The sequence below is a fragment of the Uloborus diversus genome, chromosome 5 (genome assembly GCF_026930045.1).
Source record: "Uloborus diversus isolate 005 chromosome 5, Udiv.v.3.1, whole genome shotgun sequence".
Lineage (NCBI taxonomy): Eukaryota > Metazoa > Arthropoda > Arachnida > Araneae > Uloboridae > Uloborus > Uloborus diversus.
Window position 1 is genome coordinate 18,483,515 of NC_072735.1, and position 20,217 is coordinate 18,503,731.

A 20,217-nucleotide genomic window follows, 5' to 3' on the forward strand; every position below is an offset into this window, starting at 1 on the left:
CATGGATACATCATGTGACTGGTGGAAGGCTTGGCGAAAACTTTGGCAGCATGGTTGCTAGATGGCAACATTATCTATAGTTTGGCACTCGACATGTATTTTAAGACGTAATGAGTTTTCATTATAATTTTTTTTTCCAGGTGCAGAGATTGAACTGTTTTACTTTTAGTTATGCATTATTTTGACATTAGTAATTAGTTTTTGAATAGTTTTCAGTAACTTTTATTTAATTTGGAACTGCTACGTTGGCGTGAACGTAATGGCGTAAGCGTTTTGCGTTAACGCAAAAATTTACCAATCGGTATCTTAAATTGAAATTGTAGGTAAAAATCTTACCGTTTGCCGATTCTTTTTGGGCGCTTACATCTTTAATTTCTTAGAGAGTTATTGAAAGTAACTAAAGAAAATGCACAGTATTACCTAAGCGAAAAACTCACTATATTAACAAAATATTTACAACTTAGAATAACAAATTTGCAAATCGGAATCCATAAAAGATCATTCTTCCGTGTTCCATCAATTGTATTTATTTTATTTCACGCGAGGGTTGATCGTCTGCTACGATCAACGCCCGCTGTTGCTAGGATATCCACCAGTCACATGGTTTGGTTTATGAGCAGCAAAAGGGTTGCCATAGCTCGGTCTATTCTTATTATTAGTCTATGGATTAACCCTAAACTCCAGTAGATAGCGTTCATAGTTGACCGCTTTTTCGCTTCTTCATTCCCCTGAAATGACAGTTATTCCCCTGAAATTACAGTCAAAGTACCGGATCGAGTTCAGCCTTGTCACAATAAAACCTTTCCCTGCATGTTAAACATTGCAACAGCATATTATCAAATTATCATGCCGTGTCGCGAGTTTCATTGTTGAAGCACGCTGGTTACTCGATCATCGGCTATTATTTATATGAGGATTTATTTATTCATTTTGAGCACTTACATATAAGCGTCTTGCTGACAAACCTGTCGTAAAAGACTCTTATAATAATTTCCATGGCGTAAAAGGGTGATTACATTGCGCTTCTAAAAGTTGTAACTTGCATACGTTTCAGTCTATCTTAATCAATACTTTTACTCATACTAAATATCGGACAAAAAGAACACTAATGAGTTTAGTATTTTAAATGTTATACTGTCATACATGAAGCAATCATCAAAAACAAATTATCCATGTTTTTAGAAATATGCTCAATAATAATAATTAATAAAGGATGCTGTTGAAATATTGTTAATAAAAAATTAATTTGTATAAAAAAAACTCAATATTCCGTCAAATTTGGTGTTATTTCACAAAATTTTAAAATCGAATTCAGTCGTTGCCAAGAAGCGATAGAAAGAAAACGTAATTATCTCCTTGTTCCAATCTGTAGAATTTAAAAACTTGAATGTTTTAAACTTTGATGTTTTTCTTTATTTGCTTAGTTCATTGTGTAACGTGCGTCCATAACGCATAAATATAGAATTTATTTAGGCGGAAAAAAATGAATATCCTCTTAAAATAATCAAAATAATCAATTATCCAACGTATTGAAACACAAAACATGCAAATTATTGCAAATATTTGCATGTTTTGTGCTTCAATACGTTGGATAATTGATTATTTTAATTTTCAGCATAAAGGTATTTATTCGTTATGAATATCCTCTTGTTCAAATATGTAATATGTGAAAACTGAAAGAGTTTAAATTTTATTTTTTTAAGTGCATTGTCTAACGGGCTGTGTGCAGATGACGTCACGCTTTGTGAGGGGAAAGGAGATTTGCGTAATTGTGACAGTTTGTGACAAGGGGAGGGAGGGGATGACAGAAAGTGTGACATCACACATTTTTCAAAGACTATGTGTATGCAAAATAACGTAGCGCGCGACAAACGGGGGGGGGGGGGGAGGGAGATTAAGGTCAAGTGTTGCACTTTTTGACAAAAGGGCGAAGACGGGTAAAAAATGGTGAAAACAAGTGTAACATCATTTATGGACAGTCCCTAACGTATGACTTTTCAAAAATAAACAAAACTAAATACTATTTCCACAACATTTTGACCGGTTCCGGCAAAAAGATTAATATTATTAGGGAATGCTCTCCTGTTTTATTTACTAAAATGTGTTTCACTGCAAATTAATTATTTTAAAATAGTATAACTGCTTTCTTTTTTCCCCAGCTAAGCAGACACAAAAACAGCTTTTCATCATTGAATTACCGTTTGCTTGCATAGATAAACATAGGCGAACACTGTTAATGAAATTAAAGTGACATCATTTATGCACAGCCCCGAACGTGTGACTTTTCAAAAATAAGCAAAACTAAATATTATTGCTACAACATTTTGACCGATCCTGTTAAAAAGATTAATATTTTTAGAGAAAATGCTCCCACTTTGTTTACTAAAATATGTTTCACTGCAACTTAATAGTTTTGTTTGCTTGCATAGATAAACATAGGCGAACAATGTTAGTGAAATTAAAGTGACATCATTTATGGACAGCCCCGAACGTGTGACTTTTCAAAAATAAACAAAACTAAATATTATTGCTACAACATTTTGACCGATCCTGTTAAAAAGATTAATATTTTTAGAGAAAATGCTCCCACTTTGTTTACTAAAATATGTTTCACTGCAACTTAATAGTTTTGTTTGCTTGCATAGATAAACATAGGCGAACAATGTTAGTGAAATTAAAGTGACATCATTTATGGAGCCCCGAACGTGTGATTTTTCAAAAATAAACAAAACTAAATACTATTTCCACAACATTTTGACCGGTCCTGGTAAAAAGATTAATATTTGTAGAAAAAATGCTCCCACTTTGTTTACTAAAATATGTTTCACTGCAACTTAATAGTTTTTAACTAGTACAACTGCTTTCTTTTTTCTCCAGCTAAGCAGACACAATAACAGCTTTTCATCATTGAACTATTGTTTGTTTGCATAGATAAACATAGGCGAACTATTATAATGAAATTAAAACACCATCTCCTTCATGATGCATTAAAAGAAAACAACATTATATTCTACTCCCAGCTTCTCGGCATTCGAATCTTTTTCCCTCTCTTCTTCCCGGCTCAGAGTCGGAAGGGGAAAACCAGGTCAGTATCTCGCGCGGAAGCGGGGAACGTTCGATATCGCCTGCATCCATAAACAGACGACCGGGATTATGCCAAAATACGGGAAAACTATCTCCAAAACTAGCTCCTTACCTATTATTATTATCGTTCTCCTCCGTAAACGGTAGTGTGATGAACTTGACGCCCCTGTACACGCTCATGTTCTTTGGCGGGAAACTAAGAGTTATGCCGGTGTTGGTTTCCAGACGATTCGAACGGTTGTTGCTATGGCCGAAGCACTGGAGAGGTTTCGTTCTCCTGCATCGGCTGCAGCTGCTCGCTCATTCTTCGACTAAAGGGTTAAGCCTAAGTAAGGTCTACCGTTGCTTGCCCCTGATCTTTTGCTGATAATACGGAATGTAAAAATTCAGGGGATAAAAGCAACGGCATTTGGGATTCCGGAGAGTGGACAGAGCCTTAAAGCAATTCCCCCCCCCCTCCTCTTTCTCATTAATGGATCTCTTTTTCTATTTCTTTTATTTACTTATTCATAAAATTATTTTTTTTAAGGGGTCTAAGGACCCTTAACCTTCAAAATTTTCAATTTTCTGGAAAAAATATATGTCATGCATAGCTTTAATTCTGAACAATTTGATACCTTATTTATTACCATACGTAAAAAACTTATCTAGTTATCGTGAAAATGCGTAAACTTTCCCCATAGAGATTTATGTTTACAGCAGTTGTTTTTTGTTTAAGCCTCTTTTTTTCAAGTGCCGGTTTCTCGTTTTGCGCGCATGATATCTTAGAAAGTTTCTAATATATTTCCGTAAAACTTTTCATGCATGTTTGTCTGTTTTATTTTTATGATCTAAACCTAAATTTTAACTAAAAATAAAAGTTCATATTAAAATAAAAAAATATTTTTCCCAAAAATTTTGAAAAATTTTGATATTAAATTATAAAATTTCAAAAATAAATTAAATATTTAAAAAAAAATAGTTTCAGATCATAAAACTAAACCAGACAAGCATGCACAAAAAGTTTTACGGAAATACATAAGAAACTATTTGAGATATCATGCGCGCAAAACGAGAAACCTGAGAAAACGCAACCTGAGAAAAAGAGGCTTCAACAGATGCTGTTAACATAAATCTCTATGGGGAAAGTATACGCATTTTTTCGATAACTTGAAAAGTTTTTTGCCGTATGGTAATAAATAAGGTACCAAATTGTTTAGAACTAAATTAGCCATAACATATATTTTTTCCAGAAAATCGAACATTTTGAACGTTAAGGGTCCTTAGACCCCTTAAATTTCTTTATCAATGGGATTGTTTCCTTCAGTCTTAAGTACTACTTTTAGTCACTGAAATTAATAGAATGAACAAAAAAAAAAAAAAAACATGGAGCGAGAAAAAATTTTCATTTTCCCATTGCTTGATTTTTAATTATTTTTTTTTTTTAATGTCCAATTTTGCAACGAAGGCTTGTCAAAACTGATGTACTTTGGCGCATCTCCACTGGCGCACTGAATGCTTACACTTGCTGTCTACCACGTTTCCAGCTAATGATAATTCAGTATCGACTAAAGTATTGCGCTCTACGCCTTCTACCAGCCATATCGTGTCCAGTACATGTAAGCAAAGAAGCGAATTAAATACTGTGCTCTGCGCTAGTGGCATCAGTGAATGGCATTTCATCACTTGTAATGTCATGTGCGGAAGGGTAAAAAAAAATGAAATTGCACCAAATAAAATAATTGTTAAAAATATTAAATCTTGTCAAATTATTTAAAAAATGGTTAAATCCTATGTTTTTAAGCATGCTCTGTCAGAAAAAAATTCTTTTAAAATTTCGGAAACGACCCCATTCTGGACTAGCTGTGTTACATGGTCTACCTCAAAAATAGAATTTGTATCAAAGGACGCGTGTTTAACAACAGGCTTGAACGCATGAAAAAGAAATATAGGGTTGGTTGGGGTAAGTGTGGGGCCCATTTTGAGAACAGTTCGTTTTCAAAACATTATACAAAAGTTTTGAAACAAAAAAATTTGAACGTATTGTCTTGTTTTATCTTGGTCGAAAGAATAAACAGAAGTTCATCATTATTTTCTAAAATAGTGCTTTAAATATTTATATTTTTTAAAAAATCGGATTGGTGTCCCACTTAACCCATAACAAGGGGTAAGTGGGCCCCTCCCTTTCATTTAAGTTTAAATTAAGCATACCTAAAAAAGGGGTAAGGGGGTTTTACTTGATAAAGTATGTAAACTTTTAGCATTAATTATTTTTTGTAAACGCATCTATTTACGAGATATTTACTGTCTTTTAAATCTGTATGACGGAAAATTTTAAAACAAAAAACAAAACAATCACATCTGTGAAATTTATTGAAAACCTATAGGTAGGTACATATTTTACTTCTACATATAAAGATGTGTTGAATAAACGTAATACAGTTTATTAAGGTCAATTCAGGTAAATTAGCCAAAACTATCAACTGAGAAAGAAATTGAAAACACTAATGGCTGCGTGTATTTAAAGTTGGCTAAGGAAGAACTATCATCATACTGACTTTCATCCGCAGTAATAATCCCAAGATCATCTGCACCACACCAATAAAAAGTCACTATTTCTATTCCTTCTTACAATTCAGCAGTTTTTTTTTTTTTTCCTTAACTTGTATCATCAACTTCCAACATTAGACCTACATAATACTTATACTTTATAGTTTACTTTGATGTAAGTTTAACAAATATATAATCACCAGCTTTAGCAGTTTTTATAGCTGACCTTTCAATTCCTACTAGGTCATTATAGTTGTATTTCCCTAATACAAATATTTCATCAGAGTTGCATTTAATTTTAAAGTCCCCACTATATTAGGGGGACTCATTTACCCCTTATAGCGAAAATTTACGGCGTAAATGGGACCCTTCCTCTTATATACTTATGTGTAAACTTTCCGGTCGGGGTTTGAAAAAAAAGCAATTTTATAACTCACTAGCAGTACCCACACGGCGATGCCCGTGCTAAGAAGTTAAAGGAAGCCCGCTGAACAAAAAAAAAAAAAACACGCACCCCGCCTCCTTCTGATTTTAAATTATTGTTTTCATTCAACTTAAATGCGTACACATCTTTTCAAACGACCTATTAAAGTCTCTCTGGAATTTAAAACTTATCGCCAAAACACATAAAAAAGATCAGCAGTAGCTTTGAAACCCAAAATAATCCTTCTACTACATAGTTCATCGCTTAACGCGCCAAACAACCACGCTACCGTATTCCTGCCCTTTGGCAAGTGAAGCGGGGTTCTTTTCCCTGCAGCAATTTAAAGAGTTTCTCCAAATAAACTAAGCTATAATAAAAACATTATAAAGAACAATCATCTCTGCATAGTATAAAATGAAGTCTCCAAAAAGCGTCTGTGTGTTTGAACTCGCAAAACTCGAGAACAACCCGCCGATTTCGCTGAAATTTTCAGTTTGTTCCTTTAAGTCCTGAGAAAGTTTGCAGACCTTTTCGAAAAAAATTCGACGAGTAGTTCTTTTTTAATTCCAATTTAGGCCCAATTTTCATATAAATTCTCGAATATGAAGGTGAAAAATTACTTGCGCATGTTAAAAATTACATATCGTTGAAAGGGTAGAATTTTCCACGTCCTACGTAATTTGTTTCAACGCTCTAGCTTAATTGCCTCGGGAGTTATTTGCATTTTCAGCTCGATTTTTTTAGGCTTAACTGAACTTTAGGCACTACTTCCTTCATTAAATCTATCAATAAAAAGTGAAGGAATCGTCCCTCAGTTTTCATTTTGACACCGTTGGAAAGAACTCCTTTTTTCACTCCAGATCTAACTCGATCTAAGGTCGAAAGTTTAACCCTCTATCTTGATTAGAAAAAAAGTTACAAGCGAACTAAATGAAGTTCAAAAATCTGTTCTCTATTCAAGTTTTTAAAGATTTTATTTTGCGTTTCCACGGTAACGCTTGAATCTGTTGTTTATTTACTTCTTTCTCATTTTCACTTCTTAAACTTATTTTATTGTGTTTCCATGGTTACGCGTTTTCAATCCATCTTTCTCATTTTATGTTAATTTCTTGAAAGTATTTTAATATCTGTCGTCATTGTTTGGAGGGGAAATTTTGCATGATGGTTTTTTTTTTTCCTTTCATTTAAGCCTGGTTATTGAATGTACTTCACTTGACACAAGGGTTATTTTCAAGGTAGACCGGGCAAAGCCGGGCAACGCAGCTAGTAACTAAAAAATACGATAAATCAAATTATTTACTTAGGTATGTAACTATCTTAAACTATAAGAACAAAAAACAAACGTTGAAGAAATGAGGAACCCAATAGAAAAATCCTAAAAAACAAATTATGTACCTGAACATCGAAAAAAAAAACGCATTCAAAATCTGCTCGCTGATCACAACAGCGTAGCATGGGCATGGTTCCTCGCAGCTATCGATACTGTCGGCCAGCGCCGTCTCGAAGAGTTAACTTATCACACCATCTATTAGGAATTCGTAGAACTAAACAATTAATTAAATATTTATTCTGCAATAACAAATATTTCGATCAATCTGGTTTTAAAAAAATAGCTTATAGCCTTCCTCAATAAATGGACTATTCAATACAAAAAAAAAATTCAATTCGTACTAGTAGCGCCCGAGATTAGCGCGTTCAAACAGGCAAACTCTTCAGCTTTATAATATTAGTATAGAAATAAATTTTCCTGTTTTCATAACATTATTTATTGCTGCTGCACTCACATTAGTCATAGCGTAATGTTATATAGCCTATAGCCTTCCTCAATAAATGGATTACTCAATACAAAAAGAATTTTGCATTCGAATCAGTAGTTCCTGATATGAGCGCGTTCAAACAAACAAACTGTTCAGCTTTTCTAATTAAATAATTAATAAGAAAATGTTACGTCACATAATCTTTTTTTAGCATTTTCCTTGAAAAGTACCCTCGAGATTTGCCTCATGGTTAACTCGAACCTACACTCACAGGATCACGAAGCCCGCACTTTAGGTCTAGTCACCATGGCTATGCCTGTTTTGCGTTCCAAGCAATATAACATAACGTTCCAAGCAATATACATTATAATATAAATTTTCCGTTTTCTGCTCCGTCCCTATTAGTCATTGCGTGATGTTATATAGCCTACAGCCTTCCTCAATGAATGGACTATTTAACACAAAAAGAATTTTTCAATTCGGAATCGAAACCCTGAGATTAGCGCGTTCAAACAAACTCTACTGCTTTATATTATTAGTATAGATTAGTATAGATATAGTTAAACTCTTTGGACCTCTTTTAACTTTTTCAAATTCCAAAAAATTCAGTCATTGTTATAAATAGGCGTAAGCATTCCGTTTCACGGATTTTCAGGCGAACCCCCCCCCCCCCCCGTATGTGAATTTCTGAGCATGTGTCAAAGTTGGCATAGATCTAACGTAAACTGTGGAATTGTGTGAGTAAAACACCCTTATGTGAATTCTTGAGCATCAAAGGACATCTGTACAGTATCTGGCTAAGATCCGATGTAAACTGGATTTTTTAGAATCATAAATTGAAATTTAATTGTGTTTTAATTTTTAAAGCATCGATTTTAATTTTAATTACATTTAAAAGTATAAATTAATCAAATACGAAAGTTTTAAGCCCTTTAAAAAATAACAAAAATCCAATTTAAATTTTAAAAAATCTGATTTAAATTTTTAAAAATCCAATTTTTTTATTTAAAAAAAAATCATGATTTTTTTGCACCTTGATCATTATTATTGCTATTATAAAATTCCAAAATTGAAACTATAGGTTTATGATAACTAAAATAAGAAGTAATCAATTTTGATTCGAACCTATTTAAATATATCGGGAGGACTGAATCAATGCGAGTTTTATATCTCGATTGCGATCATTGGACATCGCTAAAAAATAAAGTTCTTTTTATAATCTGCAAACATGACTTTGAAATCCCATTGGTTAATCCTCAAATTTCTTCCCAACTTTATCTTGCAGTAATGCAGAAGCTTCTTTAGAAAAAATAAATAGATTTTCATACAGAATTTCTCGTATTGCGCTTAAAGACTTAACCGGTGAAATATAAACCGTAACCCTTACAATTAGCATCCCTTTTCAGAGTAGCAACGGCAAACACATATCTCACCGATATCAGAAATATCGTTTTTTCTCATCTCAAAAAATACCCAACGCAGATAAAGAAGTTTTCATTTCGAAAATATTATATTAGTTTAAACCATACTTAAAATATACCACCAGCTCAGTTATTCCATCCGAGGACTGCAGTTTCGTGCTTTTTAGCACTCATCAGCCCGGAATAGGAATCACATGAGCTGGTGGCGAAAATTCTCTTAAGGGAGCCAAGAGAGCCAAACAAACTGGTAGCTAATGTAGAATTAGCACACCAGATGGGTGACCACAGCAATGGTGCGGTTCAACTCAAAGACTGATGGCAAGGCATGGTATTTTGTAGTAAGTTACCGCCCTAAGCCAGGGCTAAGGCAAAAATACTTAAAATACACCACCAGCTCAGTTATCCCATCCGAGGACTGCAGTTTCGTGCTTTTTAGCACTCATCAGCCCGGAGTAGGAGTCACATGAGCTGGAGGCGAAAATTCTCTTAAGGGAGCCAAGAGAGCCAAACAAACTGAGCTGGTGGTGTATTTTAAGTATTTCTGCCTTAGCCCTGGCTTAGGGCGGTAACTTACTACAAAATACCATGCCTTGCCATCAGTCTTTGAGTTTGAACCGCACTATTGCTGCGGTCACCCATCTGGTGTGCTAATTCTACATTAACTACCAGTTTGTTTGGCTCTCTTGGCTCCCTTAAGAGAATTTTCGCCACCAGCTCATGTGATTCCTATTCCGGGCTGATGAGTGCTAAAAAGCACGAAACTGCAGTCCTCGGATGGAATAACTGAGCTGGTGGTGTATTTTAAGTATTTCTGACTTAGCTCTGGCTTAGGGCGGTAACTTACTACAAAATAGTTTAAACATGTTTACTTCTGAAGAAATGCAATGCCCCGGGTGAAGATCGAACTCACGATCGCCAGATTGTCAGTTCATTAGACTGACGCGCTGCCGGCTACACTAACCGAGGATCGTAATCGCAACGAAAACAACTCCCGTAAAGGAGCATAGAGAAACCACGCATGCGCTGTATTCCAAATGTCGGTGACGGTGTCGCGCAATGACGATTTTTCCCCACCTCAAAAATGCTCAACGCGCCAAAAGAAGTTTTCACTTCAAAAATCATTTGAATTTTGACGTTTTGAATTCAAATTATGATTTTCTCTATCGCGGATTGCGATAGGACCCTACACGTTCTTGTTTCTACAAATGAACTGGAATGAAAATGGAGAAGAAAGCCACACCCGTCGTAATATGACTGGTTATTTTCTAGATTAGTCAATGCGAAGTATATCTATACAAAAAGAAATGATCACTAAGATGACTACTATTATATATGCGAAAGTTTGTCTGTATGGATGTGATGTATGGATGTATGGATGTTTGTTACTCTTTCACGCAAAAACTACTGAATGGATTTTGATGAAACTTTACAATAATATAGCTTATGCATCAGAATAACACATAGGGTAGTTTTTCGTCCCGTTATGGGGGGCAATACCCCCTTAGGGGGGGGGGCAATAAAAACACAATTTTCGTATAAATTCTCTAATATGGGGATGAAAAAATACTTGCACATATTAACATTATATGTCCATCGAAAGCTCTGATTTTTCTGCTGAAGATGGCACCTGTTCGAAATTTCTAAGTAGAATAAAAAACGAGTTATGAGCTTTTTAGTTCCATGTTCGAAGGCTTTCCTTAACTCAATACAATATTTAGTGTATCATCTCAACTCCCTGTCGATAGGGACTATTGCTTGTATAGTTGACTATCTTTGCTTTTCGTGACTGTTCAAGGCTTTTCTCAAGTCAAATCTTGAAGTAGGATTTTTGCTCAAGATTGGCAAATAATACATGGATTTGGCTGATTATTTTTTATTTTAATGCAACTTTGAGGCAATTAATAGGTTATTTTATTTATTTGTATTGATTGGGTATTTTAATCGATCAGCTGGAATCTAGTCAAACTTCTTTTGTTCAATCATTTCAATAGCTAAGGCATTTGGCATTTTTTTCAACTGTCGCTGTTTTTGAAGCTAAAGACTATGCAATACTGTTTCTCGGTTTTCACCATGTAACCAAAAATCGCTATTTCTTTAATATTTGTTTTTTTTAAATTTGTTAACACGTAAAATAATTCGCCAACTAAATTAAGCAAATCCATAAACAGCGCAAAAACTTCCATTACTTTGTCTTTGCACACAATTTCAAACAATTGCCAAATTTTTACTGTTTATTGGAAACATTTCGGGTAGCATCATTTTATAATCACCAGAAGTATCTCTGCGTATTTGGCGACTCTATCTCTTCGATGAAAATTTGTAACACACAGTTTTACAAAGTAGGGAGGAGGAACCTCATTTAAGGTATCCCAAATCTATTAATGGCAAATTTAATAACATTTTAAATCGCAGTAAGGGATTACGGGCAGCTACACTTCTTAAAAGTTTGTACTTCAATAGCAATATAGAAAAGGTTTTAGACTATGTTAAAAAAGAAAAAAAAAGATAAATCTTTTTAAAGAAATGAAGTTTAATTTTATATTTTGGAAATTCCTCAAATTGGTATATGCTTAAATATCGTTTTTTCGTTTATGAAAGAGTACTATTTTGTTCTTCATACTTATTGCCATTTTACTTTTATAGGTAAGGAAGAAGCTCTATTTTTAATCGCGTCAAAGCGGTGTGTTTTGAGTTATTTCAGTTACAGCAGAGAATGAATAAAAGTATCGATTGTTTCTCATAATTATTACAGACCCAGGCAACGCCGGTTATTTTTGCTACTTACAATTATCTGGCAACTAAATATAGCTATGAAATAGAGTCTGCCCCTACCCCCAGTTACCGTCGAAGAAAAATTTATTTTTCGACAGAAACGGCCAAATACATGCAAAACATTTTCTTGATAGCATCTTCTGTTCGGAATTAAAAATCACATCTTATGAATATAGATTAACCAAACATTTTACGCAGTTTCATAAACTTGGCAAGTCTCTGCCGAATGTATGGTACTGTGGTCCTTTGGCGATGAATAATGAATTAGGATTTATTATTTTACATTTTAACGCGTTGCTTTTAATTGCAAGAAATATAAAATTAAACTAAACAAAATGACATTTTTAAAACTTATTTGATAGGCAGAGTTATGATAACGTGTTCGGGACGAGTGTTCAAAAATTTCGGCGCTACAGCCATGATAAAAGTTGCATTAAAATGTAAAAATTCCGCCAAATTAATTTTGGTAAGAAGATCATTAAGTACTATGAGGCATTGAAGTTAAAATTAATCCGCCAAATTAGTGAAACAACACTCTTAAATGACATTAAAACTAATGTTAAAACGTAAATTAATCCACCAAATCCATTTTTTATCTGCAGTTTTACCAGGCGACTACTTTAGTGCATTGGTGAATTTAAAACTTTTATGACCCCCTCAAGTCCTGCAGGTCGCCTCAAAGTGTGCTTTTTAGCCGGCGAGGGGGTGTACCTGGACGGAACGGGTGAAGTACGTCGGGAGAGTTTTCTCCTGGTAGGGTCACCCAAGGCGTGAAGGCCGTTCCACTATGCTCAGCTAAGCATCTGCAGGCACCGGAGCCAAGTCAGACTTCTCTCCATTGGAGCTCCAGGTACCTAGTACCATGAGAAGCTGCTTTTTCCCTTCTCCATGAAAATATGTCACCCTTAGTAAGCCATACAGCATCGTCTGTCGCGCTGGATAATCAGAGACGCGTTCGAGGTTTGGGAAGTGGGCCTCGTTCGAAAAATATGCGTCCTTCCCCATTCAAGCATCGCCCTCTTAGAATATTGCAATGCAATATTAATGGGCTTGGTACAGCAGCAACGCGGATTAAACTTGACCAGCTTCTTGAGCTGGCCGAAACTAAAGAAGTTCAGATTATTGCTCTTCAGGAAACCAAGCTTAAAGAGACCTCTAAACTGAAGGTAAAGGGGTACAATGTCTTCCGTTCAGACAGAAAAACTGGAGGAGCTGGTGGTGGCTTAGCCTTCCTCGTCAGGAACATTCAGTATCAGAGCATCGACACCCTACAATTTGATAATACTAAACTGGAAATCCAGGGTATTTCGTTCCCCTGGAGAGGTAAGAACATTAAAGTCTTCAACTCTTACCATCCTCCTTGCTCCTCAGGTTTGCCCGACTGCTTCTTTCAAGGGTATGAAAATAACATCTTTTTCCTTGGAGATCTGAACGCTAAACACCCTAACTGGGGATGCTCCAACAGCAATGCAAGGGGAAATGCGCTCCTTAATCTCGCGGATGATAAGAGCTTTTTTTTTTGAATGATGGATCCCCAACACACTCCTCCCATAGTTACAATACCAAAGAAGCACTGGACATCTCCATCGTTAGTCCAGATATTTACCCACAATGTAATTGGACTGTGTTAAGTAATATTGGTAGTGATCACTACCCCATTCTTATTGAATTAGATATAAATCAAAAGGTCTCCAGGGACCGTAGGAACCACTGGAATTTTAGGAAAGCCGACTGGAAGAGGTACAATGATTTGACAAATTCTGGAGTATTTAATGAGCCTCTAACCAACAACATCGACAGTAACTGGACGGCATTTGAAAACGGAATTATTAGCGCAGCAAAGCAGTCGGTCCCTCGTGGTAAAGTAAAAAAGTACACTCCATTCTTCTCCCACAACTCCGACACATTGAAACCACTCTTAAAAAGGAGAGAAGCACTGTCAAATCTCATTTCATCCAATACCGGTAACACATCTGACAAGACCGAACTGAACAGAGTGAATGCAGAAATCAAACGCAAGTACGCCCTTCTAAAGAGGCAGAGATGGAGGGAATTTTGCACTTCTCTCGACTCTAGAACACCCGAGTCCAAACTGTGGAAACTAGTAAAAAGTATTGATAAAAGTCAACCTCAATCTGAGAGCTGTAACACTATTCTAGCACCGGACGGGAGTGTCCCTAGTGGTCACAAAGAAGCAGCGGACATCTTAGGCCTGCATTACAGTAATATCAGTAAACTGTCATTCACTAACCCAGACAAGACTATTGCACGTAGGGCAAGAATCCTTGCTAACAGACACCGAAACAAGAAAGCAAGTGACCCCTTATTCAGCGCTCACTTCTCTCTGCAAGAATTGGAGTTCGCTATTGGAAACTTGAAACTGTCCAAGTCTCCTGGCCCTGACGGCATCTACGGACACATGATCCTACATCTCGGTGAGAAGGCAAAGAAGAGATTGCTAGAAATCATTAATATCTCCTGGAGCAAGGGTCGGCTACCAAGAAATTGGAAAAAAGCTACCATTGTTCCAATTAGGAAACCTGCTAAAAGCGCAAACTCACCAGACAGCTACAGACCCATTGCCTTAACAAGCATTCCATGCAAGATTATGGAAAAAATGATCCTCTCCAGACTTTCTTACCATCTGACTTCCAAAAACCTATTACCTAAAGAACAATTTGCGTTTAGGAGAGGACATAGTACCACAGATCAAGTTCTTTACTTTTGTCAAAATATCAGAGATTTCCAAAACATCAAACCAACAAATCACACCATTGCGGTTTTTCTGGATCTTTCCAAGGCGTTTGATAGGGTGTGGTGGAACCTACTCATCCTGAAACTGCATGACAAATTTGGAATCAAAGGCAGTGCCCTTGCTTGGATTGCTGACTTTCTAAGAGCCAGAATTTTTCGTGTTAAGTGTCAAGACACCCTATCTAACTGGTTCAAAACGTATCAGGGGGTCCCTCAGGGATCCGTCCTTAGCCCAACTCTGTTTTCATTGTTTATGGCTGGATTCGAAAGTATCATCGCTCCGGAGTGTGATGTCGGAATATTTGCTGACGACATTGTGCTGTGGTGCTCTGGCCCTGATGTGAAAAATATTGAATCGACCTTAAACGCTACGTTAAAGGATGTGTGGAAGTTTGCAAACAACCACAAACTGAATTTTAACGTCACTAAATCATATGTTGGACTTTTTACCACCAATAAACACCTGTACTCGTACCACCCCCAAGTCCTCTTTCAAGATCAGCCTCTTTCATATGTTAAACATCCAAAGTACTTGGGCTTTGTTTTAGATCAGGAGATTACGAGCAACGGACACATCTCAAATCTGGTGATCAAGAGCCGTAAGAGACTGAATATCCTTAAGTACATCTCTGGCAGAGACTGGGGTGCTGACGCCAAAACACTCAGATCAACATACATTGCACTAATCAGGCCTATCCTTGAGTATGGATTCCCGGTATACTTCTGCGCCTCGACATCTAACCTTCTCCAGTTGGAGAGAGTGCAATTGAGTGCGGCTCGTATCATAACAGGCCTAAGAAACAGTTGCCCAAATGATATAGTGCTTTATGAGGCTGATCTCCCTCCCCTTGGCTTCGTTAGAAACTCGAAACTGGTGAAATACTTCAACAAACTAAAAAGCTATGAAAATCAGAACCGTACATCTGAATATCTGTTCAGCTGGAGTAGCAACCAGAGACTCAAAAGGAATAGCCCACTTGGTCTGGCCGACAAACTGGATACTATATCCCATTCAGTGGAGTACTCATCTCTAACACCCTGTGTTAGTCCGACTGAGGGACTCCTTGGAGTTCACTTCCACTCTGAACTACCGTCTCAAACCAACAAAAACTCTGATGTCCCTGAATATCTACGACAACTGGCTCTGGAGGTCATAAATAGTATCCCGAGTTACGCTACACTTATTTATACAGATGGGAGTAAAGACGAGTCAAATCATACTGGGAGTGGTATATATATTGAGAATCCTTCTGTACGTCTCTCTCGACGCAACCCAGACCACTGCTCGGTCTTTAAGAGCGAATTAATAGCTATTAAGGAGGGTTTAAATCAAATTCTCCACTCCACAGACTGTAGTGACATCTGGATTCTTACAGACAGCCGTAGCTCAATTCAACATCTACAGGACTGGAACCAAGTAAATGACCTAGTAAGCATTCAAATCATCAATATGCTTAAAACTATTTCAAAGCGAAGAGACGTCCACCTTCAGTGGATCCCCTCCCACGTCAACATTCCGGGAAATGAAACCGCGGATGCTTTGGCAAAAAGAGGCTGCTCTGAGATGGCCACGACTGATTACGACCTAACCTTTGAAGAAATTTTCTCTGCGGCGAAAAATAGAGACCGGCATGTCTGGCTAGCTCCTCCAGCTCATTCTTGGTACAGTAGACCAAAACCAGGAGGTGCATTACGTTTCAAGGCCGACAGACAGGACCAAACGGCCATCTCAAGACTCTTCAGTGGGCACCTGAAATGCATGTCATTTGAATCCGGCCGTAAAGTCTTCCCAACGTGTCCCAAGTGCCATCTGCTGCCGGCCTCCCCGCAACACCTACTGGATTGCTTGGGGCTCACTCTTGAAGATGTCCGCAACAACCCACTCCTGGTGCTCGACTTTGCGAGGGTGCATGGAATTATGGATTTGATCTAGCTGTCGCTAGATCCTGAAGGATTGGACACAACAACAACAACAAAACTTTTATGAAACTTTTAATTTTCTTTTTTCTTTTTTGTGTGTGTATTTTTAAGGGTTAATGATGCTAATTAGGATTTTGGGGATTAATGTCCTTATTATAATGGCGACAATGGAGAATATTGTTTTTTCTTTCTTTATTTTGTTTTTGTTTTTTATTTTTTTTTATCCTATGAGACCTGTACTGATGAAAAATTTTGGAAATAATCATAGCTGATATCATCAGAGGGAAATGTTATTTGAAAATGCTGATAAAGACCATTCTAATGGAGACTTTTAGGAATTTTTTCTCTTTGCGAAACGAGAAGTTTTTTGTGCTATTATCCTCATTTAAATGGGAACTTAAAAATAAAAAACTGTTGTGCTTACTCTGATTTTAGTGGTATTTTTACTCTGAACTTTTTCGTATTGTAATCAGGACCGTTTACGTTATATGGAAACAGTTGATTTCCTTCTGGTGGGGATTTTAAAGGTTTGATGTTCTGACTCTAAAGGGACATTATTAGAATAAGTTTTTGTAGTGATTGTTGACCCTATTTTAGGACGATTTCTACGGTAAGAAGTTTTACATTATACAATAATTTACACTGCCGGTGTAGCGCTGAATATTATGTATCTGACGGAGATCGGGATTATAAGGGAACTGTTTCACTTTATTTAAGAATAGTTGACCTCACTCAAATTGAGTTTTTTTGGGAATTCCCAAACTGACTTCTTTACAACTTCTGAACGTTTTCGTGATTTATTTTTTTGTGATTTTTGGATGTCTTCTCAATTTTGCCGACATTTCATTTACTCCTCTTCCCCCTAATTTTCAGTTTTGCTCATACCTTTTGATACATTTAAGGAGGCAGGCAATTTGAAATGTCGGCTAAACTAGAGACAAACAATTTTTTGGTAACTATTTGACCTTTGCCTGTAATGACCATTAACTTGAATCAATTGAAAAAAACTACATCAATGTGAGCGAAGCCGCGGGTAAAAGCTAGTAAACAATAAATTCACAGTGTATACCTTTGTGGCATTTTTATTTCCTATCAATCTTAAATAATAGGGATTGAACACCTGGAAATTTTGTATTTAGATGAAACTTTGCTTTTTAAGTTTATCTGTGTTGATGTTTTTCTTGATTAAACGAAATTTTACTCTCCTCCCTGTTTGGGGACTTTAAGGAAAATTAGATGGTTGGGGGCCTCCCTGGACTTTTTTCTATATTGAAACAGTTTGAGATTCTACAAACACAATTTTAAGCTAAATTTGGCAATTTTAAGAGAAGGGGTGGGATATTCATCGCCTTTTTTTCTTAAAAACATATTTTAAACCTATGTTTGTCAATGTTGGACAGAAGATAAGGGATAGGTTCCTTGCCGAAAATTAGTTGAAATTGAAGTCTAAATCCTTGCATTTTAGATAGTTTGGCCAAGCTAGGGAAGAAAGGGTGGGTAAGCAGCTTCCTTCAGAAAGTGTTCGAAATTTAAATCCGCTTGAGAGGAGTCCCCCGGAATTTTCTTGAAATTAGCGGCTTAGAACAATAATTTTGGGGGTTGTTTGGTTTCGTCAAAGGGGACCGTGATTCTTTGAGCCGTACATAAATTTTCCACACCGAGGTACGGGCCTTGGCCTGACATTTATTATTTTCATTTTTCTTTTCTATACTATAAAGAATTTTTTTTATTTATTTAAAATGAATACAGTAAACACACAAAGCATATTTGAATAAAAGCATTTTTGTTTTCCAAAAAGGTAAACTAAAGCCAGAGGCCAGAGCAAAACAACACATTTAACTCACTGGTTTCAAATTCATGAGAATGTTATAATATCGCGATTCGTCCAGTTATTCTTCTTTGATAAAATCAGTAATTAACATTTAAAAAAATGTTCGGGCGTACCTAGAAGAGTCGTTTTGATCCAGGAGGCTAATATTTGCGAAATAATTGATTTTTTTTCTTCAGCTTATAAAAATGCAAAATGAAAGGAATCACACGGTTGTTTCTTAGCTGAACCATGATATTAATGGAAACGGTATGTATATACAAGTATGATTTCAAGAACAAATCAGCAACCGCTTTGAAATTCGGAAAGAAACAGTTTCGTAATTCTGCAATGAAAACTACATTCTCGCCCAATCCAAAGTTGCGGGTGTGACATTTACACTAACTAAATTAGTCATCAGCAAAAATATTTTAGAGTATAGGTTTCAATTTTTATATTTTTCAATAAAGATTACTTGCAGGTACATTGATGCCAATTTGCAAGTTGATTGATATTTTATTTATTTTTTAAAAAATTAATTTCTACCCGTTGCGGGTGTGACATAAAAAGGACATGCATTTTCACCTTGCGATCAAAACATTAAAAACTCTGTGAATTATATCAACTGATCGAACTGGTTTTTTTTTATGTTAGACAGTAATACTTAACTAATTATTCTATACAAAAATTTAGATATTCACTCAATTAGTTTCACTGTAAAAAATATTCAAAGTTGCCGTTGCGGGTGTGACTTGTGTGGCCAATAAAATAACAACATACACAAATAGTTATCAATCAGACATTTTATGATTAGCACAGTAATAAATAAGAGAAATTGCAAATAACTAAGGAAATTTTTTTTACATAAATCTCATTTCCAATCTAGAATTGATGATTTCAGGGGGTGTTAGTTTTCTTATTACAATGTTCTGTTTCTCCCATGATATGTCGGACTGATTGGGCCAGATGTATACATGTTCTGAAGGGTTTTTTTTTTCCCAAGTATTCTACTTGTATGTCTTCTCCATCTATTTGCTTGATTTGACCTTTTTTTTTTTTTTTTTTTTTTTTTTTTTTTTTTTTTTTTGAGGTAGAAAACAAAACTAATTCTACAAAATCTCCAATAGCATTTATATTACCAAGGGAGATCGTTTCCGACTGAGGCAGCAATGAAACTGTTTTCAGTGCACTTTCTGCAGTTAGTGCCTGCCACTTGAATTGTACCCGTATTGATCGGTACAGCATGGTGTACCGATTGTTGTAAGTTTGGTATAGCTTTGTACAAGGCAGCAGCGTGCGTGAAGCATTTTTGCAACATCTTTTGTGATATCGCTCTCCGCAGAATAAAGTACTCTGATTTTTTTAAGAGCCTTTTCTGCTCAAATGGCAAAATCCGATGCAGAATTGACTGTTGCTCTACGCTGTAGAACGGCAAGTGACACCTTTTTTTTTTTGTTACCGCACCAACACCATCCACAGCTCCTTATCTATGAGTCCTTGCAAAGTATGACCATGCAATTTTAATGTTGTAGTCTTTATGGTTGTATGACATTAACAGAAGATTGTACCTGTCTATGGATTGCATTACCAAAGGTTTGAGCTCTTCAAAAAATTGCCATCGACTTCGTTTCTACAGCTGGAGATGGTGTGGCCCCTTTTGTCAAAGATTTCTTTCTCTCTCTACACTTTCTCTGCCTCTCATTCTGGTTTTGCCTCTACATTTTCTTTTTTTTCATGGCCACAGATGTA

General features: G+C 36.1%; 1 protein-coding gene across 1 annotated transcript in view; it reads right to left on the bottom strand.

Moving 5' to 3' along the window:
• LOC129222473 (kelch-like protein 17) overlaps window positions 1-3,314 on the bottom strand; it is a 129,063-nt gene extending 125,749 nt beyond the window's left edge. The window contains exon 1 of the mRNA XM_054856987.1: window positions 3,197-3,314. Coding sequence (XP_054712962.1) covers window positions 3,197-3,264 — 68 coding nt within the window. The 5' untranslated portion in view covers window positions 3,265-3,314. The remainder of the gene's footprint in view (window positions 1-3,196) is intronic.
• Between the last annotated feature and the right edge of the window lie 16,903 nt (window positions 3,315-20,217).